Source organism: Balaenoptera acutorostrata, chromosome 3, assembly GCF_949987535.1.
Source record: "Balaenoptera acutorostrata chromosome 3, mBalAcu1.1, whole genome shotgun sequence".
Lineage (NCBI taxonomy): Eukaryota > Metazoa > Chordata > Mammalia > Artiodactyla > Balaenopteridae > Balaenoptera > Balaenoptera acutorostrata.
This window is the reverse complement of record NC_080066.1, coordinates 65,462,956-65,489,167: the sequence shown is the minus strand read 5'-3', so window position 1 is coordinate 65,489,167 and position 26,212 is coordinate 65,462,956. Positions and strand designations below refer to the sequence as shown.

At 36.0% G+C, this 26,212-nt stretch overlaps 1 protein-coding gene across 12 annotated transcripts in view; it reads right to left on the bottom strand.

Annotated features, from left to right (window-relative positions):
- Nucleotides 1-26,212, bottom strand: part of MYO9A (myosin IXA) — a 283,465-nt gene that overhangs the window by 200,452 nt on the left and 56,801 nt on the right. For 11 of the 12 annotated variants that reach the window (XM_057541959.1, XM_057541957.1, XM_007197776.2 and 8 more), the window contains 6 exons: nucleotides 25,985-26,079; nucleotides 23,304-23,366; nucleotides 11,929-12,028; nucleotides 10,355-10,411; nucleotides 4,350-4,447; nucleotides 1,952-2,078 (listed from right to left, as the gene is read on the bottom strand). In XM_057541959.1, coding sequence (XP_057397942.1) covers nucleotides 1,952-2,078; nucleotides 4,350-4,447; nucleotides 10,355-10,411; nucleotides 11,929-12,028; nucleotides 23,304-23,366; nucleotides 25,985-26,079 — 540 coding nt within the window. The remainder of the gene's footprint in view (nucleotides 1-1,951; nucleotides 2,079-4,349; nucleotides 4,448-10,354; nucleotides 10,412-11,928; nucleotides 12,029-23,303; nucleotides 23,367-25,984; nucleotides 26,080-26,212) is intronic. The other variant, XM_057541961.1, reaches the window with a different exon arrangement.

Sequence of the window (26,212 nt, the reverse complement as noted above, 5' to 3'; positions counted from 1 at the left end):
TTTATCTATTTTATATATAGCAGTATGTATCAGTTAATCCCAAATTCCTAATTTATCCCTGCCTCCCACTTTCCCTTTTGGTAACCATAAATTTGTTTTCTATGTCTGTGAGTCTATTTCTGTTTGTAAATAAGTTCATTTGTATCGTATTTTTAGATTCCACATATAAGTGATATCTTACAATATTTGTCTTTCTCTGTTTGACTTATTTCACTAAGTACAATAATCTCAAGGTACATCCATGTTGCTGCAAATGGCATTATTTCATTCTTTTTTATGGCTGAGTAGTATCCCATTGTGTGTGTGTGTATGTGTGTGTGTGTGTGTGTGTGTATACACACACACCACATCTTTGCCCATTCATCTGTCAATGGACATTTATGTTGCTTCCATGTCTTGGCTATTGTAAATAGTGCTGCTATGAACATTGGGGTGCATGTGTCTTTTCGAGTCAGAGTTTTCACTGGATACATGCCCAGCAGTGGGATTGCTGGATCATATTATAGCTCTGTTTTTATTTTAGTTTTTTAAGGAACCTCCATACTGTTCTCCATCGCAGCTGCACCAATTTACATTCCCACCAACAGTGCAAGAGGGTTCCCTTTTCTCCACACCCTGTCCAGCATTTACTATTTGTAGACTTTTTGATGACAGCCATTCTGACTGATATGAGATGATACCTCATTGTGGTTTTGATTTGCATTTCTCTAATAATAGCAACGCTGAGCATCTTTTCATGTGCCTGTTGGCCATCTGTATGTCTTCTCTGGAGAAATATCTATTTAGGTCTTCTGCCCATTTTTTGATTGGGTTGCTTTGTCTTTTTGATATTGAGCATGAACTGTTTGCATATTCTGGAAATTAATCCCTCATCAATTACAGTGTTTGGAAATATTTTCTCCCATTCTGTAGGTTGTCTTTTCACTTTGTTTATGGTTTCCCTTGCTGTGCAGACCATGTTTATCTTTATATAGATATAGATGGTTACATAAAAAATATTTGTAGATATGTGAATATACTCAGGGGAGTATACACACATATATTTCCTGTCAGAGGAGAGGGCCTACAAAAATCATATCCCTTTCAAGATGAGTAGTTAGCTCAGAAAACATGAGAAATCACCACTCCAGGAAGAAAGAATAAGGTAATAATAAGGACCCTGATGTGGGAAGAAACGTCATAGGAGATGAAGACCTTTGGCTCCCATTCAGCCATGAAGAAAGAAAAAGTAGTCCCCTTTTCTCCACCCATCCAGATAGCCCATCTTCAAATAAAATAATCTAACCAACATCCTACTATGAGAGGAAATCTCAAATACAGAAGGAGAAAAATTACAAAGGCCTAGAACATGATACAGTATAGAGTGAAATACTCATCCTATTCAGCAAATTGAGGAATCATGGACATCTGGGGCAAATGGAGGCAGGGGAGAAAACCCAAATCTTCTAAAGATTCTGGCACACACAACAGCAAAAATTCCAACTTTTGAAGTAACACTATTAATAAAAAGTATTAAGCCACTTATACCTACAAAATAGTTACACAAAATAAAAACTGAAAAGTGGGGCTTCCCTGGTGGCTCAGTGGTTGAGAATCTGCCTGCCAATGCAGGGGACACGGGTTCGAGCCCTGGTCTGGGAAGATCCCACATGCCATGGAGCAACTGGGCCCGTGAGCCACAATTACTGAGCCTGCGCGTCTGGAGCCTGTGCTCTGCAACAAGAGAAGCCACGATGGTGAGAGGCCCGCGCACTGCGATGAAGAGTGGTCCCCGCTTGCCGCAACTAGAGAAAGCCCTCGCACAGAAACGAAGACTCAACACAGTTATAAATAAATAAATAAATAAATAAATAAAAGAACGTGAATTTCTTAAAAAAACAAACAAACAAAAAAAAAAAAACTGAAAAGTTACCCAGTATTTGAAATGACAACTGAGAATGTAATCACTTACTTCTAATAATTCTGAGACAACAGGCAGAACTTCAGGATTACATATATCTATGGAGTCATCCCGGTATGTCTTCTTTTTATAACAGATATTACCCAAATGTAGTATTGCTGAGAGAAGAGAGAAAATCCTGTGAAAATAAAACCATAAATTACAGCTTGCTTATGTGCATTCTCTAAGCTTATTTCATTCCAAAATTCTAATCAAGCTAATTAACCAGTACAAAGCATTTAGTGTTCAGAAAAATAAGAAAGATGAGGATAATAATAACTATAATAACTAAAATTTATTGAGTGTTCACTATGTCAGGCACTGTGCAAAGCGCTTTACATAACCCTTTCAGAATTATATCACCTGTCAGATATAGCTATTTGAAGGGGACTTCTTACTATGGTCTGAATCTGCTGTAGTGTTTCAAAAGTCCATGGACTTTCTAAATGCTTTTCATCCTGCCTGGAATGTCCTTTCCCTACACTGTCTATTTCAGATCTACTGAATCAGAATCTTTAAAAGAAAGGTCTTAGAATCTATATTTTAACAAAGTAACCTAGGTGATTTTTTATTATTAGTTATATTTTTTAAATGCTTTCCTACGTCATATTATACTGTCCATCATATTATAAATGCTTTTTAAAAAACAGTATGAGGCCACTGGGGTATATTATCTAATATCAGGCCCTTAATGTGAAACAACTACATCTGGACTGTCCTTCCCTCCTGTCTCAGAAGAACACATACCCGTCCTCCAGCCACCAACTAATCCCTTCGCTTGTGCTATACATCTCATGAACTCAGTTTACTCTGGAACATTATTATACCAATTGTCTATATCTCGCCTGAATCTGACAAGAACTTTCTATCAAAATAATCTCACTTCAAAAAAATAAAAAATAAAAAAATAATTAAAAAATAATAATCTCACTTCTCTTTTACTTTAAACAACCTAGCCTAGATCCCACATCTTCTTCACTTCACAAACAAGCTTACTGAAATGTTAACTTACACTCCTTGCCTTCACTTTGTCATTCCCTATTTGCTAACACATTCTGGCATCTGCCTCCCAGTAAAATGTCTCATAGAAGTTACCAAGAACCTCCATGTAACTTAGAAAAATATATTATGTCCTTAACTTACATGATATCTCAAAGGCATTTAACACAGTTGAATACTCCATCTAAAAGCCCTTCCTAGAAATCTATATATACACACATCTTTGTGCCTTCTCCAGTTATTTCCTCAGAATAAATCTGTTCTACTTATGAAATTTTAACTATGTGTCTTCCTAAAATTAGGAAGCATTTTAAATAAAACAAAGATATTGCTTTAGGAACCTAATAGCTGTACTTTCAGAGGTCCTGAAGCAACAGCTAATTCATAGGTGTAATTTTTCAAATAATTAAAAATTTTTAAATGATTGAGTCATTAACACGACTCAAACAAAATACAAGTCAATTCTAAAGGAATATTTCATAAAAACATTCTGAGTTAGAGAGGAAACTCAGTATCAACTGAAATATAAAAGCTACTGAAAGCCAAAAACATAAAAAAACAAACTGATGAGCCATTTTTTAAAAAACTATTTTTTTAGTAGTAGTTTATATAGTTGCACATTACACTATTTCAGAATTTTGGATTCAATAATCAGCACAATAATGTTTCTCACACACAAATATGTGATGCATAGTCTCCAGCAATAATAAATGTCTTATAAACAATTGAATATACTATAATTCAATATTAAAAGATTTATAAATATGAATTAAGAATTCCTGCTCTCAAAAAGCTTATAAGGTTAAGGTTATTTGCATCTTTAAAGTAGTTTGTTTTATTTTAAATATAATTTACTTCTTTATTTTAAGCATAATTTACTCCATCCTTATCTCAACCTTTTTACAGTTCTATTTTGTTTATATTTACAATGAAAAAAATACATTTAGCACAATACTACAGACAAATTTACAGTTGAAATACATAGAAAATTATGTTATACTGAAAGGTATGCATGTCTTAATAAGATTAAAGATCAATGATATAGAAAACAAGGAGTTATAAAATAGTGTTACAAAGCAACGGTTTTTAGGTAAGGTACATGGAGAGGTTTGGGGGGCACCATAAAACCTTGCAATAATATGCAAATGTTTATGTATTACATTTTACAGGAAGAAGAGCTCCAACTTTCAACAGACTCTCAAAGATTTATGACAAAACAAAGCAATTCAAAACAAGTCTTTTAGAAAAATAAATTTTCTAATTCTAAGTAACGTTTAAGATGGAACTGGATCAGGCACTGGATCAGGAATATCAGAAAATTGTTTCAAAGGATCAAAGAAGAGGAATTTTTGAAACACACATCATGATTTATTCTCTGCTGAGGGTATAAGAATACAATAAATAAACTCACTGTCTTCGTGTCTTGGGAAGAAATCCTACCATTTCCATGGCTAGTTGTAAGCGTTCAAAGTCATGCCTCAAATCTTCCCCCTCCACTGTGAAGCAATCCTGTTTTTTTAAGAAAAAAGGGGGAGAAAAATCAAGACTACCTATTGAAAAGTAATCTAAGGCACGTGGAAATATTGTAATTTTAGATAAATATACCTATTATAAAAATTAGAGCTGGTGAAGTATTTAGACATTGCCAAATTCATTAGCCCTCTTATCTCACTACAAGTATGCACACTAAACACATACCTACCAAAATACCAGTAGGTTATCTTTTCTCCCTCTTTCACAATCACCCAAGCAAGGATCTCAAAAGTAACTTAAGAGCTAGCAATATGTATAAAATGTTCTGATACAAAGTTTGATTTTGAGTGGTTCTGAAGAATCTTGGAGATCCAAAGCATTTAAGAGAGCTCAATTCCACAAACAAATGTTATTTATTCAACAAATATTTAATAAGTGTCTACCCATATGCAAGGTGAACTAGATCCTGGGACACAAAAATAAATTTTAGAACAGGCAACAATTTAGTTGAGAAGTGGAGACTAGACTTTTATAATACAAAGATGTTTATATTATATCAATATTAGATATAAATATATTCCTAATGAATAATATAAACAACATGGTAATCAGTCAGCAAAATAAAAAAGTATATGTGAAAGTATAAAAACCTGCAAAGAACACACATGATATGAGTCAGTAAAAATAGTTATGGACTACCAAATAAAAAAATACTACTCTTCTAGAGCAACTCTTGCATTTCACTTCCCCCAAAAGTCAAACGGTAACACTGTACACATAATCTAAATCTTTAAAACAATAAATAAGTCTTTAAATCCCTTTACTATATGTTCTCACAGTCCCTTACACTTAACATTTTCAAAAACCTCCTCACATGTATTTACTCATTTAATGCCTATCTTCCTATGAAATACTGTATTAAATACTCAATGAACACATGAACTATTATTTGTCTCATTTACTGCAGGTCTCCAATATAAAGTCAGTGCCAAGAAGAAAGTGGGAAATTATTGAAGTAGATATACAGTGAATGATTTATTTAACTGAATGAGACATTCCTTTTTGAGAAGTAAACAAAGTGCTCATTTATTTTTTAAAAAGCATTTATCAAGTATCTACCATGTACAACTTGCTTTAGGCATTGTAAAAATGAGTTAATGAATATATATGTAAATAATAAAATTTAAAATTAAATATTAAGTCTTAGAATGCTATTAAAAATATCTTCATTCTCTATGGAAAGGTATACATAGATAGTTTAAATTTTTAAATTCACTTCAAGAAACGTTCTTTCTGAGAACCCATGTACTTAATTTTCTGACTATAAAATTCTGGGGGGCTTCCCTGGTGGCACAGTGGTTAAGAATCTGCCTGCCAATGCAGGGGACACGGGTTCGAGCCCTGGTCCGGGAAGATCCCACATGCCACGGAGCAACTAAGCCCGTGCGCCACAACTACTGAGCCTGCGCTCTAGAGCCCGTGAGCCACAACTACTGAGCCTGTGTTCCACAACTACTGAAGCCCATGTGCTTAGATCCCATGTTCCACAGCAAGAGACGCCACCTCAACGAGAAGCCCACGCACCACAACGAAGAGTAGCCCCCGCTCGCCACAACTAGAGAAAGCCGCGCACATCAACGAAGACCCAACACAACCCAAAAATAAATAAATAAATAATAAAATAAATTTTAAAAAAAATTTTGGTAAGCAATTTTAAGATATATTTCTACAGACATGCCAACATCCTACCTACTAAAAAATTTTAAGTTAACACATTTTTCTTTTACCTATAGTAAAGCTTTTTAAAAGCTCTTGCTTTTCTTCCCCCCAAAACCACAAATAGCTCACTCATTTTATGATTTAGTAAAAAGTTTTCTATAATAAATCAGTGGGGAAAAAGAGAACTATGCTTCCACTTGTGTAAACTCAATGATACAGTAATGATTCTCATAACTGACGGTTGTTCTTATCTACCCCAAGAATGAATAAAACAATGTGTATAAAATATTGAGAACATAAATTGAATAAAGAACTAAAATATAAATACATTTATACTTGCTGTTATCTATAATCAAATTGTTCTTCAGAAATACAAAATGGTCTCAGTGAAGACCAAAATCATAATTAACTTTTAAATGCTTGTACTTAATGTGTATTTCCCTGATGACAATGGTATTAGAAAAACTAAGGATGGACTAACCTACCAGACCAGAAATATCTTTATCTTAATCTGCGTTCCTATGGAAGCAGACCTTGAGACAAAGATTCAGTACAAGTACTAGCAGAATGTAGGGAAGGCAATGTAGCCTAAATAGGGTACAATATTAAAGTAGCTACCACAGTGGGCAACTAGACTTTAATCCCAAAGTAATCTCTGGGAAACAGTATAAAAAATAGACAGGTGAAGGAGCTGGAACACTTATATACCACCTCCCATGAGTTATTGGTTGAGGACTTCTGGAGATAAGCTGTTAACTCCTAGGAACTTCTAGAGGGTCATGCAAAAGCACAAGGCATTCCAGGGTTCTGAGAAAAGCCTTCAAGCACCAAGATACAAATACTGGCTGTTGGAGGTCATTTAGAAAACAATGAAACGGTAAGGGTCAAAGAATAAGGCAGGGAACTAACCAACAACTGTTAGGACCCTTCCCACTGAAAGAAAATAATTGATTCCTCTTGTCAAACTTAGCTCAGGCTCTAGTCTTACTTGATAACATGCCACTAAACACTCCCCACAAACACACCAAAATGTTCTTTCATGCTATCAGCCTTTTTTCCCTTTGTATGAGATGATGAGAATGCTTTCTCATTTATAAGTACCTACAATAAGCCTGGCATGTAGTAAACATTTATGAGGGAGAGAAAGTGAAGAGCAGAGTCAAATTACACATTTTTCTCCTACGCTGTATATATTTCTTAGAATGGTGCTTATAAAAATCATACTTTTTTATAGCTACCAGTTGATAATATAGGACATAAATAGGAATAATTGACTTTGAGAATCAGTAAAGATGCTGAAGATCATTTAAGAAAAAAGAATATAAAGAACATAGCCTGATTTGAATCCCAATTACACTATTAACTTGCTTCATCACCGTGGGGGAAGTCACTTAAATTCTGAGCCACTGTTGCTTCTGGTGTGAAAGGTAATCATACTAACTACAACCAGGGGTTTTATAATGATCAAACATAATATGGATGTTAAAGTGGTTTTTAAATGGAAAAATATATGCAAAGGAAGTTGTGCAGCATGCAGAGACCTTCATATTGGACTGGCATAAAGCCAAAAAGGCAGTATTTAAGGGAGTGACCACAAATTTATAAACTGTTGGACAGTGAATAGCAGTAAGAGTGCTATGCTGTAGAAATACTTAAAATAGGGAGAATGGAAACATTATGAATTCAAAGATTCCTGCCCAAGTTGCATCAGGATTCCTGCAGAAGGTCTACCTCACGGGAAAATGGGAGGCCAGGTACTACACAAATGGTTGGGTTCCTATAAAGGCAGTAATGACCAGGATAGAAGCTTGGCCTCACTGAGATATGAGTTCTAATCCTCTGCAGCATGGTGGAATGTCAATATCCTGAGACCTATTCTGACAATTCTCACTAAACTCGCCTGATAGTTGGACCCTAAAATCATTCAAAGCTTAGTTCAGAAAAATTTAAAAATTAGGTGACACTAACTGTTTACACTGAAGTTATTCAGAACCGGCTTTAGGTAAAACTGTTTGAATAGATTATTACCATTTAAAGAAGGGAAATTAGCATTTACTAAATATCTTCTACATATCAGTCATTATGAGAGTCACTTACCATTTATAATCTCTAAATCCTCAAAACACAAGGAGTTAATTATGCATATGTATATTTAATTGTACGTACATTTATAGGGAAGAAAATAGACTGAGGTTAAATAAGTCACCTAAATAACAGGGGTAGCCAAACCAAAATCTATCCAGTTCTAAATCCTCTGCTATCTCCCATGAAACACTAGTTGCTTGAGCTTGTATTAATAGGATAACCCTTAAAAGGAATTAAATCACCATACAATGGGCAACAACAGGTCCCTTGTCTAAAGCAATTTTCTCACCATAGCTCCTCTTGGGATCATTTATACAATTCCAAATAATGTATGTTAAAAAATACAACACAAATTGCAGAACCCTCCTTAATCCTCTCTTCCTATAATGCTAGTCACATAAGTTCTAATAACTCAGAGTGAAACAAGTTTAGTTTGCCCCCAAATATACTATGAGGAGGAGCTAAGAGGAAAGAATAAAACAAAAGATCCTCAAATAGACTGCTTGTTTGCATTAATTACCTTGCGAAAAAAAAGCTACAGAAATTAATCAAAGTTCTAATTATAATAGATTTGAAAACGTAATAAATGGGAGGGTAGTGATGAAAGTAATGCTAAGGGAGTAGGAGAGTATGGTTACAAAGTTCTTCTAAGAGGAAAAGATGGAGAGTGATGTTTTCAGTGGTGGCAGCGATGGGGGAAACATTTACTGTGCGCTTACACAGTATTAAGCAATCTATCAAACTCTTTAGATGCACTAATTTAATACTCATGAAAGTTAAAGACCATTATTATTCCCTTAAATAGGTGATGGAAACAAAAGAATAAGTGACCTGCTTGGGTTCTCAAAACTAGTAAGTAGATGGAGCCAGTATTCAAGTCAGGTCTATCTACTTCAGAGCCCAAAAATTCTTAAGCATTACTTAGACTGTCTAAACAACAGCAGACCAGTTCACAATTTCACTATAAGCTCTGTAAAGGCAAGCAAGTCTTATATTCACCATATGAGTTTCCCAGTCTCCTACCTACTTCCCAATGAGGCACACACAGTCACTTGGTGTACTAGGCAAAAGATGGAAGCTTCTCAAGAGTGACAAAACAGCATAAAATTTTTCTATTAAAAGTTATCATTATCTATACATTTAAGTGTCTAAAATTTATTTTCCAAAATATTAAATCTGAAACTGCAAATTACTTGATTTATTATGAAATGGTAATGCAATTAAACCGAAGGAAAAAATTAATGCCATAATTACTAATCCTTCTCAACTCTGATAGTTTTGCAATTAGAGGAGTTTGTAATCGCATGCAGTTAGAATTAAAGTGATGGTTAATTAAAGCAAGGAATAAGACATGTTATGTTTCCAGGAGGAATAGTTAATAAATTAGTTCATTAGTTAATGAATATAGATGAGTGCATGTTTTCAGCCTCTCACATCTGACCTAATTGCAAACTGAAGTAAAGGAAAAAGACTTTTTGTGTTCTTTTTACAATTACAAACTTGTTCTTACAAAATATAACAAATAAAGCTAAATTTACCTACTCATTTAATATTACATCATATATGCCCTTAAATCATTCTCAATTTAAAACATAAAATAATCTTATTTATAGGAATTTCAATTCTTAATTTTTGGAAAATTACATAAAGGCTATAGCCTCTCTTGCTATTAAAAAAAAAAGTATGCATTCATTATGTGAAAAGACTGTTAACTGACATAAAACAGGAAGGATATAACTTTTTAAAATAAACAATAAATATTACTCATAATATGTGGGTAACTAAACTACTGAAAAAGAATTGAAACAAACAAATCTCAAGGAAAAAAATCCTATAGTTCATAAGGATCCATAACAATGCTGAAATCAGGAATGCAATCAATTTATTATTGGTCAAAATAAATACTGAATACAGTCTAAACAGCCAAAAAAATCCCAAAATGGTAAATTGACTGGTTTTTAATCAATAAACCATACACATACAAATAAATCAATTCAAATAAATTAAACATTGATTTATCTTCTTTCTTAGATTCTTTGTATTTTAGCTGATTTTCTTCCTAAGTCACAAGACAGACACAAATGAGCAAGGTGAGGGTCCTTTAACAGGAACACAGAATATTTAGGCACTTGTACTGACCGGCTCAGAGTCATAGCAATAATCATCCCAGCTCTGTCTGAGGGGTTTCTTTGTTATCTGAAAGTAAGGCAGATTAGTTAGGTAGAAGTAATGATTATTACACTTCTCTAATCACCTCTTAGATGTAGTGTTCACGTAGCACAGCTGTTACCACAGAAAGTTATTTTGTATAGCAGCACAAAACAAGAAATAACTAAGTAAACATTCAGATTCTGGGAGATCATATTTTATCATAACCAATCCATACTTGCTATTATGCAGTTACTCTGAAATACAGTAACTGCTGAGTCCCATAGTCTCTGAATACTGACCTTATGACAAGAATATGTATGGTATGGACACTGATTACAAAAAAAATCTGGAAGAGATGCAATAAACTCTGGATTTCTCTAATACTAACAACTATCAGCTCATTTATGGGCAATTACTACTTTTTAAAAAGGAAACTATTTAATCACCCATATATAAGGCAAATAGTTTAAACAGGAAGGGAAAGGAAAAAACTCAGAAGCTAAATCAATGATTTTTTTTAATATACTTAAATTCAATATAGTAAAAATGCCTAGTGTCATACTGGGAAGTGATATATAACATAATTTTGAAATTCTCAATATAGCAATACAGAGTTATATTAGCTTATATAAATATGTAGTTTCAAAATTAGGAAATATCAGTTATACAGCATGCTCTATATCTTGCAAAAAGTCCGAGATGTTACTTTCATAACCCTAAATACATACTACAATCTCCGAGCCACATCAAAGTGTCAATTTCCTTACGAAACCCTCATAAGAATTTTTTAAATTACCCAAAAGGAATTTCTTTCCACAGACATTACATCTTGCCTCAAACAAAAAAATGAGGGGAGACAATCTGTTATTTAAATGATCTACTGTCAGACCAATTCCATTATTACCAGTTCTAGAATTTTTGTTAATATGAGGAATAAAACTGGAGAAACCAATGCAATGAAAAGTTGTGAGAATTACTACTTATTATGGAAGTTTAGGGGTGAATTCTGAGTTACAAGGTAAGTTACAAATTCTCTAAGTCATTTCCTTTAGTGAATTTTCATACTGAATGTTTAACAGGATAATCACTGAGTTATAAAAATAATCATACTCTAAGTCAGTATTATAATATCATGCAAAGAGGTATATGTATTAGACTTCAAACATGCAAATAAAGTTTCAGTAATCCTTTGACAAGGGCAAGCATGAATCATTAGTAACATTTAATATGCTGTGGTCTGTAAAAGGTAAATCACTTTGGAAAGAGTAAAGCATTTTTCTAAATTGGAAGTATCTATAAACAGTTTATTATTCTCTTAAAGAGTCTCACAAAAAGCAAAAGGTACACATATAACTAATCTTTTCCAATTCATATAAGAGTAATAATAATTTTTAAATTTGAGAACTGCATCACATAGATTTTTAGATTGCATATATGAAAATGCTAGTTAATATCCACTACCAACCAGGTTTCAGAAACAAAGTACTAGGAAAAAAAACTTTTCTCAAGAGCTAAAATTTAATAATGCCCTACATTGCAAAATGCTTTTCATGAACTCTCACCTGATTGAGATAATGATATTCTTCCGGTTGTTTAAGATGGAATGCTAATCTCTCTTCTTCACTTGCTCCTGCCAGGAGGTAATAAAACACATGATAGTTCCTGTTGGAAACAAAGAAGTGTGGCTTTATAATGAACATGGTCTAATGGTTATTATTCAACAAGAAAAAAAAAAAAAGAAAAAGAAAACATTAATTAGTAAACTGCTTCAGCTTTGCTTCATTTTTTTAATACAAAGGTGATAAATTCAATATTTAAGTACTACAGGGGAATTCAAGTGGCAGTCAAGTGGTTAGGACTCAGAGCTTTCACTGCCGTGGCCCAGGTTCAATCCTTGGTCAGGGAACTAAGATGCAGCAAGCCGCGCAGTGTGGCCCAAATAAAAAATAAGTACTACAAAATAAAATAATGTTTTGTATGCCGAATACAAAAGAGAAAGGTGAAGGCAGCAATACAGTAAACTTGAGACCTCTAAAAATTCTCTCCACAGAACCAGTTAGAAAACTGGCAAATTTGTCAGAATCAACTCTAGAAATTAACCAAAAGAAAACAGCAATCCAGAGAGTGTTTACACAAGAAAAACAGCTGAACCTCAGTAAAAACAGAAGCTTGATGGCCTTTTAACTTGCCCTATTGCACCTCCTGCTTACCAGATCCATGGTAGCTTTCAATACCAACAGCTTACAACTGAGGTGGACACCCAAAGCCTGGCAGCCTCCAAAAGAGGGCAGAACGGGGTTGGGGCTCATTCAGAGTCTCATTCCCTGAGAAATATGATTATCTGATCTGTCTGGTAGTTCCTTGGAAGGGGCCATTTTCAAAACTACCCTTATTTGACCTGACTCAGAGTTAGCCCAGTACAAAAATCTTTGCCCCAGAGACATTTGTAGGAAACAATTATAGGCAATTTTTGAACATATCAGCTTCCTGCAGCGATGAATAAATGTTGGGGCACACAGTAGGCTAACCAAAAAAACTTAAAGGGAAAAGGCGGGAAATGAGACATCCACAGAGGCTTTGAAAAGCCCCAATACATTCCTGGGAATCTAAAAGGCCGTGTGCATGCATAAGGCTGTGCCCATGCCCAGGGTTGCATGTCCACTCAGCAAAGGCAAGAGGAGATACTAACCTCTCACCTATCACTAACCCGGAAGGTCTGCACAAAGAGGAAGTAAAGGCTAAGGCAGAATTACAAAATGCCTACCTAGGTGTTAAACGTCATGGCTCAACACCCATAGAGAGCCCTGAGGCAAAGTCTGGGAGACTTGCTGTTCCCAACCATTTAAGGAACACTCTGCTCAATCATTAAAGCTAACCAAGCAGATACTTCAATGGCTACACTTGACAAAGAATACTTTTCAAAGACTTCAAATTAGCTCAGAAAATTCACAAAACAAACAGCAGGAACAAAAGTAACAACCACAAACCCTGGAAGGGGAGGAACTCATTTCTAGAGCTGCCACATGATTATTTTAAATGTCCAATTATTACTTAAAACGTCCAATTTTCAACAAAAATTTACAAGTCACGCAAGGAAATCAGAAAGTATAGCACATACAGGCTTCCCTGGTGGCGCAGTGGTTAGGCATCCACCTGCTAATGCAGGGGCACGGGTTCAAACCCTGGGGCGGAAAGATCCCACATACCGCGGAGCAACTAAGCCCGTGTGCCACAACTACTGAGCCTGCACTCTAGAGCCCGCGAGCCACAACTACTGAAGCCCGCATGCCAAAACTACTGAAACCTGGGCGCCTAGAGCCCATGCTCCACAACAAGAGAAGCCACTGCAATGAGAAGCCCGCGCACCGCAACCAAGAGTAGCCCCCCTGGCCGCAACTAGAGAAAGCCCGCACGCAGCAACGAGGACCCAATGCAGCCAGAAATAAATAAATAAATGTATTTATTTATTTAAAACAAACAAACAAAGAAAGTATATCACATACAAAGGAGAAAAAACATTCAATAATTACTGTTCCTGGGGAGGTCCTGACATTAGACTTACTAGATAAGGCTTTTAATCAGCTGTTTTAAATACATTCAAAGAACTGAAGGAAACCATGTTTTTAAAGAACTAAAGTATGAGAATGCTGTCTCATCAAATAGAAGCTCTCAATAAGTATACAGAACTTATAAAAATAATCAAAAAAGAAATTTCGGAGTTGAAAAGTATAATAACTAAAATGAAAAACTCTCTAGAGGAGCTCAAAAGCAGATTTGCAAGCAGAAGAAGGAATCAGTGGACTTGAAGAAAGGCCAGTTAAGGCTAGTTAGTCTGAGGAAGAGAAAGAACCGTAAATGAAGAAAAATTATCATCCTCAGAGATCTGTGGGACACTATTAAGCAGACACCAACACATGCACAATATAGAACACCAAAATATGCACAATGGGAGCCCCAAAAAGAGAAGAAAGAAAAGAGCAGAAAGAATATTTGAAAAACATGACCAGAAACTCCCCAAAATTTGATGAAAAATATTAATCTGTACATCCAAGAAACTCAATGAACTCCAGGAGGGAAAAACTCAAAGAGATCCACACCTAGACAAATTAAAACTGTTGAAACACGACAAAATTTTCAAAGCACCATGAGAGAAATACCTCATCAAGGTATCGTAATAAAAGATTACCACCTGATTTCTCATCAGGAACCATGGAAAGAAAACAGATTCAATGTACTAAAAGAAAAAAAAAATCAAGAATTATATATTCAGCAAAACTATCCTTCCAAAATAAAGGAGAAGTTAGGATATTCCCAGATAAACAAAACTTAATATACTTCAGAGCTAACAGATGGGCTCCATAAAAAATGATAAAGGGAGTTTTTCTGGCTGAAATGAAAGGAAACTAAACGACATTCAATTAAGCATTAAGAAATAAATAGCAGAGAGGACCTTCAAGATAGCAGAGCAGTAAGATGTGGAGATCACCTTCCTCCACACAAATACATCAAAAATACATCTACATGTGGAACAACTCCTACAGAACACCTACTGAATGCTGGCAGAAGACCTCAGACTTCCCAAAAGGCAAGAAACCCCCCACGTACCTGGGTAGGGCAAAAGAAAAAAGAAAAAACAGAGACAAAAGAATAGGAATGGGACCTGTGCCTCTGGGAGGGAGCCATGAAGGAGGAAACGTTTCCACACACGAGGAAGCCCCTTCACTGCTGGAAACAGGGGGTGGGGAAGGGGAAGCTTCGGAGCCAAGGAGGAGAGCACAGCAATAGGGGTGCAGAGGGCAAAGCGGAGAGATTCCCACACAGAGGATCGGCACTGACCAGCACTCACCAGCCTGAGAGGTTTGTCTGCTCACTCACCAGGGCGGGTGGGGGCTGGGAGCTGAGGCTCGGGCTTCGGAGGTCAGATCCCAGGGAGAGGACTGGGGTTGCCTGCGTGAACACAGCCTGAAGGGGGCTAGTGCGCCACAGCTAGCCGGGAGGGAGTCTGGGAAAAACTCTGGACCTGCCTAAGAGGCGAGAGACCATTGTTTCGGGGTGTGAGAGGAGAGGGGATTAAGAGCACCGCTTAAAGGAGCTCCAGAGACAGGCACGAGCCGCGGCTATCAGCGCAGACCCCAGAGACGGGCATGAAACGCTAAGGCTGCTACTGCAGCTACCAAGAAGCCTGTGTGCAAGTACAGGTCACTATCCACACCTCCCCTCCCGGGAGCCTGTGCAGCCCACCACTGCCAGGGTCCTGTGATCCAAGGACAACTTATCCAGAAGAACACACAGCATGCCTCAGGCTGTTGCAACATCACGCCGGCCTCTGCCACCTCAAGCTCACCCAACATTCCGTACCCCTCCCTCCCCCCGGCCTGAGTGAGTCACAGCCTCCTAATCAGTCGCTACTTTAACCGCCCCTCAACTGGACGAAGAACAGACGTCAGAGGGCAACCTACATTCAAAAGCAGGGACAAATCCAAAGCTGAACCCCAGGAGCTGTGCAAACAAAGAGAAAGGGAAATTTCTCCATGCAGCCTCAGGAGCAGCAGATTACATCTCCACAATCAACCTGACGTACCCTGCATCTGTGGAATACCTGAAGAGACAACAAATCATCCCAAAATTGAGGCAGTGGACTTTGGAAGCAACTGTAGACCAGGGGTTTGCTGTACACAACTGACTAGTTTCTGATTTATATGTTTATCTTAGTTTAGCTTTTAGCACTTGTTATCATTGGTGGATTTGTTTACTGGTTTGGTTGCTCTCTGCTTTTCTTTTTATTACTATTTTAATTTTTATTTTAATAGTTTTTTAAAATTTTTTTACTTTAATAACTTTATTTTATTTTATTTTTTCTTTCTTTCTTTCCTTTTCTCCCTTTTCTTCTGAGCCGTGTGGCTGACAGGGTCTTGGTGCTCCGGCTGGGTGTCAGGCCTGAGCTTCAGAGGTGGGAGAGCCAAGTTCCGAGTTCAGGACATTGGTCCACCAGAGACCTCCCAGCTCCACATAATATCAATCGGTGAGAGCTCTCCCAGAGATCTCCGTCTCAATGCTAAGACCCAGCTCCACTCAACGACCAGCAAGCTACAGTGCTGGACACCCCATGCCAAACAACCAGCAAGATAGGAACACAACCCCACCCATTAGCAAAGAGGCTGCCTAAAATCATAGTGAGTTCACAGACACCCCAAAACACACCACCGGATGTGGCCCTGCCCACCAGAAAGACAAAATTCAGCTCCAGCCACCAGGACACGGGCACCAGTCCCCTCTACCAGGAAGTCTACACAAGCCACTGAACCAACCTTACCCAGTGGGGGCAGACACCAAAAACAACGGGAACTACGAACCTGCAGCCTGCGAAAAGGAGACGCCAAATACAGTAAGTAAAGCAAAATGAGAAGACAGAGAAATATGCAGCAGATGAAGAAACAAGGTAAAAACCCACCAGACCTAACAAATGAAGAGGAAATAGGCAGTCTACCAGAAAAAGAATTCAGAGTAATGGTAGTAAAGATGATCCAAAATCTTGGAAATAGAACGGAGAAAATATAAGAAACGTTGAACAAGGACCTAGAAGAACTAAAGAACAAACAAACAATGAAGAACAACACAAAAAATGAAATTAAAAATTCTCTAGAAGGGGGCTTCCCTGGTGGTGCAGTGGTTGAGAATCTGCCTGCCAATGCAGGGGACACGGGTTCGAGCCCTGGTCTGGGAAGATCCCACATGCCGCGGAGCAACTGGGCCCGTGAGCCACAATTACTGAGCCTGCGCGTCTGGAGCCTGTGCTCCGCAACAAGAGAGGCCGCGATGGTGAGAGGCCCGCGCACCGCGATGAAGAGTGGCCCCCGCTTGCCACAACTAGAGAAAGCCCTGGCACAGATACGAAGACCCAACACAACCATAAATAAATAAATAAATAAATAAATAATAAAAAGGATAAGCCCAACTTAAAAAAAAAAAAATTCTCTAGAAGGAATCAATAGCAGAATAACTGAGGCAGAAGAACAGATAAGTGACCTGGAAGATAAAATAGTGGAAATAACTACTGCAGAGCAGAATAAACAAAAAAGAATGAAAAGAATTGAGGACAGGCTCAGAGACCTCTGGAACAACATTAAATGCACCAACATTTGAATTACAGGGGTCCCAGAAGAAGAAGAGAAAAAGAAAGGGACTGAGAAAATATCTGAAGAGATTATAGTCCAAAACTTCCATGATACGGGAAAGGAAATAGTCAATCAAGTCCAGGAAGCACAGAGAGTCCCATATAGGATAAATCCAAGGAGAAAGACACCAAAACACATATTAATCACACTATCAAAACTTAAATAGAAAGAAAAATTATTAAAAGCGGCAAGGGAAAAGCAACAAATGACATACAAGGGAATACCCATAAGGTTAACAGCTGATCTTTCAGCAGAAACTCTGCAAGCCAGAAGGGAGTGGCAGGACACATTTAAAGTAATGAAAGGGAAAAACCTACAACCAAGATTACTCTACCCAGCAAGGATCTCATTCAGATTTGATGGAGAAATTTAAACCTTTACAGACAAGCAAAAGCTAAGAGAATTCAGCACCACCAAACCAGCTTTACAACAAATGCTAAAGGAACTTCTCTAGGCAGGAAACACTAGAGAAGGAAAAGACCTACAATAATAAATCCAAAACAATTAAGAAAATGGTAATAGGAACATACATATCGATAACTACCCTAAATGTAAATGGATTAAATGGTCCAACCAAAAGACATACACTGGCTGAATGGATACAAAAACAAGACCCGTATATATGCTGTCTACAAGAGACCCACTTCAGACCTAGAGACACATACAGACTGAAAGTGAGGGGATGGAAAAAGACATTCCATGCAAATGGAAATCAAAAGAAAGCTGGAGTAGTAATTCTCATATCAGAAAAAACAGACTTTAAAGTAAAGACTATTACAAGAGACAAAGAAGGCACTACATAATGATCAACGGATCAATCCAAGAAGAAGATATAAAAATTGTAAATATTTATGCACCCAACATAGGAGAGCCTCAATACTTAAGGTAAATGCTAACAGCCACAAAAGGGGAAATTGACAGTAACAAAATCATAGTAGGGGACTTTAACACCCCACTTTCACCAATGGACAGATCAACCAAAATGAAAATAAATAAGGAAACACAAGCTTTAAATGACACATTAAACAAGATGGACTTAATTGATATTTATAGGACATTCCAACCAAAAACAACAGAATATACTTTCTTCTCAAGTGCTAATGGAACATTCTCCAGAATAGATCATATCTTGGGTCACAAATCAAGCCTTGGTAAATTTACGAAAATAGAAATCGTATCAAGTATCTTCTCCAACCACAACGCTATGAGACTAGATATCAATTACAGGAAAAAAACTGTAAAAAATACAAACACATGGAGGCTAAACAATACGCTACTAAATAACCAATGGATCACTGAAGAAATCAAAGAATATCTAGAAACAAATGACAATGAAAACATGATGGCCGAAACCTATGGGATGCAGCAAAAGCAGTTCTAAGAGGGAAGTTTATAGCAATACAATCCTACCTCAAGAAACAAGAAAAATCTCAAATAAACAACCTAACCTTGCACCTAAAGCAATTAGAGGAAGAAGAACAAAAATCCCCAAAGTTAGCAGAAGGAAAGAAATCATAAAGATCAGATCAGAAACATATGAAAAAGAAATGAAGGAAATGATAGCAAAGATCAATAAAACTAAAAGCTGGTTCTTTGAGAAGATAAACAAAATTGATAAACCATTAGCCAGACTCATCAAGAAAAAAAGGGAGAAGACTCAAATCAATAGAATGAGAAATGAAAAAGGAGAAGTAACAACTGACACTGCAGAAATACAAACGATCATGAGAGATTACTACAAGCAACTATATAGCAATAAAATGGACAACCTGGAAGAAATGGACAAATTCTTAGAAAAGCACAGCCTTCTGAGACTGAACCAGGAAGAAATAGAAAATATAAACAGACCAATCACAAGCACTGAAATTGAAACTGTGATTAAAAATCTTCCAACAGACAAAAGCCCAGGACCAGATGGCTTCACAGGCGAATTCTATCAAACATTTAGAGAAGAGCTAACACCTATCCTTCTCAAACTCTTCTAAAATACAGCAGAGGGACGAACACTCCCAAACTCATTCTAGGAGGCCACCATCACCTTGATACCAAAACCAGACAAAGATGTCACAAAGAAAGAAAATTACAGGCCAATATCACTGATGACCATGGATGCAAAAATCCTCAACAAAATACTAGCAAACAGAATCCAACAGCACATTAAAAGGATCATATACCATGATCAAGTGGGGTTATCCCAGGAATGCAAGGATTCTTCAATATACGCAAATCAATCAATGTGATACACCATATTAACAAACAAAAGGAGAAAAATCACATGATCATCTCAACAGATGCAGAGAAAGCTTTCAGCAAAATTCAACACCCATTTATGATAAAAACCATCTAGAGAGTAGGCATAGAGGGAACTTACCTCAACATAATAAAGGCTATATATGACAAACCCACAGCCAACATCATCCTCAATGGTGAAAAACTGAAACCATTTCCACTAAGATCAGGAACAAGACAAGGTTGCCCACTCTCACCACTATTATTCGACATAGTTTTGGAAGTTTTAGCCACAGCAATCAGCGAAGAAAAAGAAATAAAAGGAATCCAAATCAGAAAAGAAGAAGTAAAGCATCACTGTTTGCAGATGACATACTATACATAGAGAATCCTAGAGATGCTACCAGAAAACTACTAGAGCTAATCAATGGATTCGGTAAAGTAGCAGGATACAAAAGTAATGCACAGAAATCTCTTGCATTCCTATACACTAATGATGAAAAATCTGAAAGTGAAATTAAGAAAACACTCCCATTTACCATTGCAACAAAAAGAATAAAATACCTAGGAATAAACCTACCTAAGGAGACAAAAGACCTGTATGCAGAAAATTATAAGACACTGATGAAAGAAATTAAAGATGATACAAATAGATGGATGAGATATACCATGTTCTTGGATTAGAAGAATCAACATTGTGAAAATGACTCTACTACCCAAAGCAATCTACAGATTCAATGCAATCCCTATCAAACTACCACTGGGACTTTTGACAGAACTAGAACAAAAAATTTCACAATTTGTATGGAAACACAAAAGACCCCGAATAGCTAAAGCAATCTTGAGAAAGAAAAACAGAGCTGGAGGAATCAGACTCCTGGACTTCAGACTATACTACAAAGCTAGAGTAATCAAGACAGTATGGTACTGGTACAAAAACAGAAATATAGATCAATGGAACAGGATAGAAAGCCCAGAGATAAACCCATGCACATATGGTCACCTTATCTTTGATAAAGGAGGCAAGAATATACACTGGAGAAAAGACAGCCTCTTCAATAAGTGGTGCTGGGAAAACTGGACAGCTACATGTAAAAGAATGAAATTAGAACACTCCCTAATACGATACACAAAAATAAACTCAAAATGGATTAAAGACCTAAATGTAAGGCCAGACACTATCAAACTCTTAGAGGAAAACATAGGCAGAACACTCTATGACATAAATCACAACAAGATCCTTTTTGACCCACCTCCTAGAGAAATGGAAATAAAAACAGAAATAAACAAATGGGACCTAATGAAACTTAAAAGCTTTTGCACAGCAAAGGAAACCATAAACAAGATCAAAAGACAACCCTCAGAATGGGAGAAAATATTTGCAAAGTAAGCAACTGACAAAGGATTAATCTCCAAAATTTACAAGTAGCTCATGCAGCTCAATATCAAAAAAACAAACAACCCAATCCAAAAATGGGCAGAAGACCTAAATAGACATTTCTCCAAAGAAGATATACAGATTGCCAACAAACACATGAAAGAATGCTCAACATAATTAATCATTAGAGAAATGCAAATCAGAACTACAATGCAGTATCATCTCACACTGGTCAGAATGGCCATCATCAAAAAATCTACAAACAATAAATGCTGGCGAGGGTGTGGAGAAAAGGGAACCCTCATACACTGTTGGTGGGAATGTAAATGGATACAGCCACTATGGAGAACAGTATGGAGGTTCCTTAAAAAACTTAAAATAGAACTACCATACGACCCAGCAATCCCATTACTGGGGATATACCCTGAGAAAACCAGAATTCAAAAAGAGTCATGTACCACAATGTTCACTGCAGCTCTATTTACAATAGCCAGGACATGGAGGCAACGTAAGTGTCCATCATCGGATGAATGGATAAAGAAGATGTGGCACATATATACAGTGGAATATTACTCAGTCATTAAAAGAAATGAAATTGAGTTATTTGTAGTGAGGTGGATGGACCTAGAGTCTGTCATACAGAGTGAAGTAAGTGAGAAAGAGAAAAACAAATACCGTATGCTAACACATATATATGGAATCTAAAAAAAAAAAATGGTCATGAAGAACCTAGGGACAAGACGGGAATAAAGACGCAGACCTACTAGAGAATGGACTTGAGGAGAAGGGGGAGGGGGAGGGGGTAGGGTAAGCTAGGACAAAGTGAGAGAGTGGTAGTGTATATATGGAGATATATGGAGATATATACACTACCAAATGTAAAACAGATAGCTTGTGGGAAGCAGTCGCATAGCACAGGGAGATCAGCTCAGTGCTTTGTGACTAGCTAGAAGGGTGGGATAGGGAGGGTGGGAGGGAGGGAGATGCAAGGGGGAAGAGATATGGGGATATATGTATACGTATAACTCATTCACTTTGTTATATAGCAGAAACTAACACACTATTGTAAAGCAATTATACTCCAATAAAAATGTTTAAAAAAAAATACTAGCAAGCCAAATCCAGCAACATGTAATAAGGATTATACATACATCTACAAATCAAATCTAGCAAGGTAACAGAGAATCAGTTTATATAAACTCTGGATATTCTCCTGTCGTTGATTCTTCAAAACCAAGGAAACCAGGCTTATATCACTACCACTCTATTAAAATGTGTTAGAAAAAGTTACTAATAACCTTCTAATAGCAGTATCTGTTAGCTCTGCAAGTCTTTAGGAGACTATTCTCTTCCCCAAACTCTCTTCCCTTCATTCTGAAACATCTCTAATTCAGATTTCCTCATCAGCTAGCCACAAAAAAATTAACAGAAAAGTCTGAGTTCTAGTCCTAAGCTTGCAGGTAATTAATGATAATGTTTAATGAAATTTTATTATATATAAGGACTACACTGAGCATTTTATAACATTATTTCATTTAATCCTCTAAACAACTTTAGGATAGTTTTCCATCTGTAAAATGAGAAAAAGTATCTAAGAAGCAGAGAAGTTAGGTGAGATGCCAAAAGCATATCCAATATTTGAATATAGGTTTGTTTAACTTCAAACTCTGGCTCTTCATTTTGTCTCATTATAACATGAAGCAAATCATTTACCTCTCTGATATTTGGCTTCCTCACCTAAAGAAAGTTACATATATGTCATCTCTGAAATTCCATATACCTCAAAGATTACAATGAAATTAGGAGCTTTATTAAAAACTTTTCTCAAATTAGAGAAAGAATACCAAGACGTGACAAAAGGTCCAAAGGCAAAACGCTCACAAAACAATACCACCTGAGATACCACTATTTTCCTGTTCTGCTGGTTTGCCTAGAATTTAGAAAGGACAACATTTCTATATACCCATTAAAAAAAAAGACCTCCTAGCAGCTTCTTAAAAAGTATAATATTCTGCCCATGAGAGAAATAGCAATTATATATAAAGTTATACATGGTATAAACTGAATTAAAGGTCATAATATACAAAGATCTGAAAAGTCAATCTACATGATACAAACGTTAACTCGATCTAATTACACAAATTAAAATATGTACCGTTCATTATGCTCTTGATAAACGAGTCTGGACTTCTCCAGTAGATACTTTTCAACATAGGCACTAGAAGAAAAATAAAATTGATTGATATAAATAATAATGTTTAATATAAGGTAGATAAATATTTTATCAGAGAAGATGCAAAAGTATAAAGAATACTATCCAGAGTACATGTACCACTGGTGTTGGTGGTATAGTGGTGAGCATAGCTGCCTTCCAGAGTACATTTACCGCTATAATTGTGTCATGGACACTCTTAGTGTCATCCACATTAAGTTCATAAACTCCTAGGTCTTTTTTTTTTTTTCTTTCAATAAAGCAAAATAAAGTCAGAAGTTCAAAACATGGCACATAAGACCCTCCCGTGACAAAGACTTTACTTTCTTTCCAGGCTCAATACCACTGTACATTTTTTGTCACCCTCCTGTGACAAAGACTTTACTTTCTTTCTAGGCTCAATACCACTGGACATTCTTTCAGATATTATAGTTTGACCAGACTACTAAATAAGGCTCAAAGATATACTTTTTTATATATCCATGCTGTTGCCACATTCTGGAATAAATTCTGGTAAATAAGTTTATTATTTACCAATTTACTCAGTAAGTATTCATTAACTGGGCACTGTGCTAAAGCATTGTTCAAATACAGACAGATGCAAACAGAAGTAAGTGATACACTACCTGTCCTCAAGGGGCTTACAAACTAGTGGAAAAAATAGGTAAACTAGCAGCTATCATGCTGAATTGATAGGGTTTATTTTACAGCAATGACCAGAATATTATGGATGTACCAAGAGAGACACATAAGATTCAATCCAAGAAGGAGAAAGGACGTAAGGAAGAACTCACATAGAGGGTGAGTACATAGCACTTATTAATATGGATACAAAAATCATAAATAAAAACTAGCAAGCAGAACACAACAACCAGTTTACATACGTATGTGTATAAATATGTCTGTGTGTGTATGTCTGTGGGTGTTTGAGTCTTTGTATTGACCAAGTGAGATTTTCTTTCCCCAGGAATGCAAAATAATGATAATATTAATAGATCCAAAAATGAAGATCAAACTAATTTCCATAGATGCCAAAAAGGCCTTTCATAAAATACAATAGCCATTACTGGCAAAAACACTCAAAGAAAATTAAAATCAATGTTTAATTCATTAACACAATAAAATGTCCTTAAGCCAGTATTTTACTTAGTGAAGAAGATTAAAGGCATTCACACAAAGGTCTAAAACAATATTATCACAGTATAGGAGGTATGTAATCAGACAAGATAGAAAATAATCAGAGATATAAGGAACAGGAAAAAAAGTTAAAGTATTTATTTATGCAGATATGATAATACACCTAGAAATGTTAAGAGAAACAACAGTAAAACTAATATAAACAATATAAACAATATAAACTCAAGTTATAACAAGATATAAAATTAATATAAAAATCAGTAGCCTTCACATATACAAATAATGTGCAATTTCAGAAGATATAATGCAAGAGAAAAATCACACTTTTAATAACAACAAAACATTAAAAATAAGATACTTAGGAATAAACTCAACAAGAAACATAAAAAAACTAAAAAACACTTCTAAAAAGCATAAAGATGTCCATTATCCAAAAATTTATTAGTCCAATAAAACCAAGCCATGAAAGACATGAAAGATCCTTCAATGCCTATTGCTAAGGAGCAAAGAATCCAATCTGTAAAGGCTATATACTATATAATTCCAACCATGTGACATTCTGGAAAATGCAAACCTATTAAGACAGTGAAAAGATCAGTGGTTGCCAAAGGTTAGTGGGTGGGAAGGGATGAACAGGTGGAGCACAGGGATTTTTAGGGCAGTGAAACTATTCCATATAATATTGTCATGGTGAATACATACCTTTATACATTTATCAAAGCCCATTCCAGGTACAACACAAATGGAATACACTAATGCAAGATATTATTAAGAGGGGAAACTGGGGGATAGGGTGAAGAGGTATATGGGAACTCTCTGTACTGTCTATTCATTTTTGTCATAAACCTAAAACTGTTCTAAAAATAGTCTATTAATTTTTTTAAAGTTATAAAGAATATTGCTGGCACAACCAGAGGACTCTGATCACAGACTGTATAATAAGAATTATTATTATGACAAAATTAAATATCTTAAGTATAAAATAGTATTAGGGCTCAAGAGGGAGGGGATATGGGGATATATGTATACATATAGCTGATTCAGTTTGTTGTACAGCAGAAACTAACACAACATTGTAAAGTAATTATACTCCAATAAAGATATTTTAAAAAAATAGTATTAAGTAAGGAAAATGTCATTGTGGTTGCTTTAGGAAATACAGTAATTAGGGGGTCAAGTTACCTGCCCAACTTACTCAAAAACAATTTTTTAAAAATGAATGTACAAATAATATAGAAAGATAAAGCAAATGCATATAATTGTTAAAAACTTATAAATCTAAGTTAAGGGTGTATGGGGGTTACACTATTCTAGAACTTTTCTCAGGTTTGAACTTTTCCAAAAGAAAGAAATAATTGAGAAGAAAAAAATTTAATATAAACACTAATGTCACTATTCTCATTAAAAAGCAAATGAACAACCTATGGTTTATGAAGGGGCAATGGCAAAAATATAAACATGCTCCAAAGCCTGCTACTGCTACTTACCCAAGTACAGTGCCTGTTTCTTGGTAATTTACTTGAATAAACTTGCCAAAACGACTTGAATTGTTATTATGAGCTGTCTTTGCATTTCCAAAGGCCTGTCAAAATAAAGAGTTCTCATTAATTTTATTTTTTAAAAATGGAAAATCCTGCTTAGATCAGCTCAAAGAGAAAATAATGTTAAAGAGATAGTAGAAAAGCAATTCACTTTCATAGTTCAGGTAAAGTAAA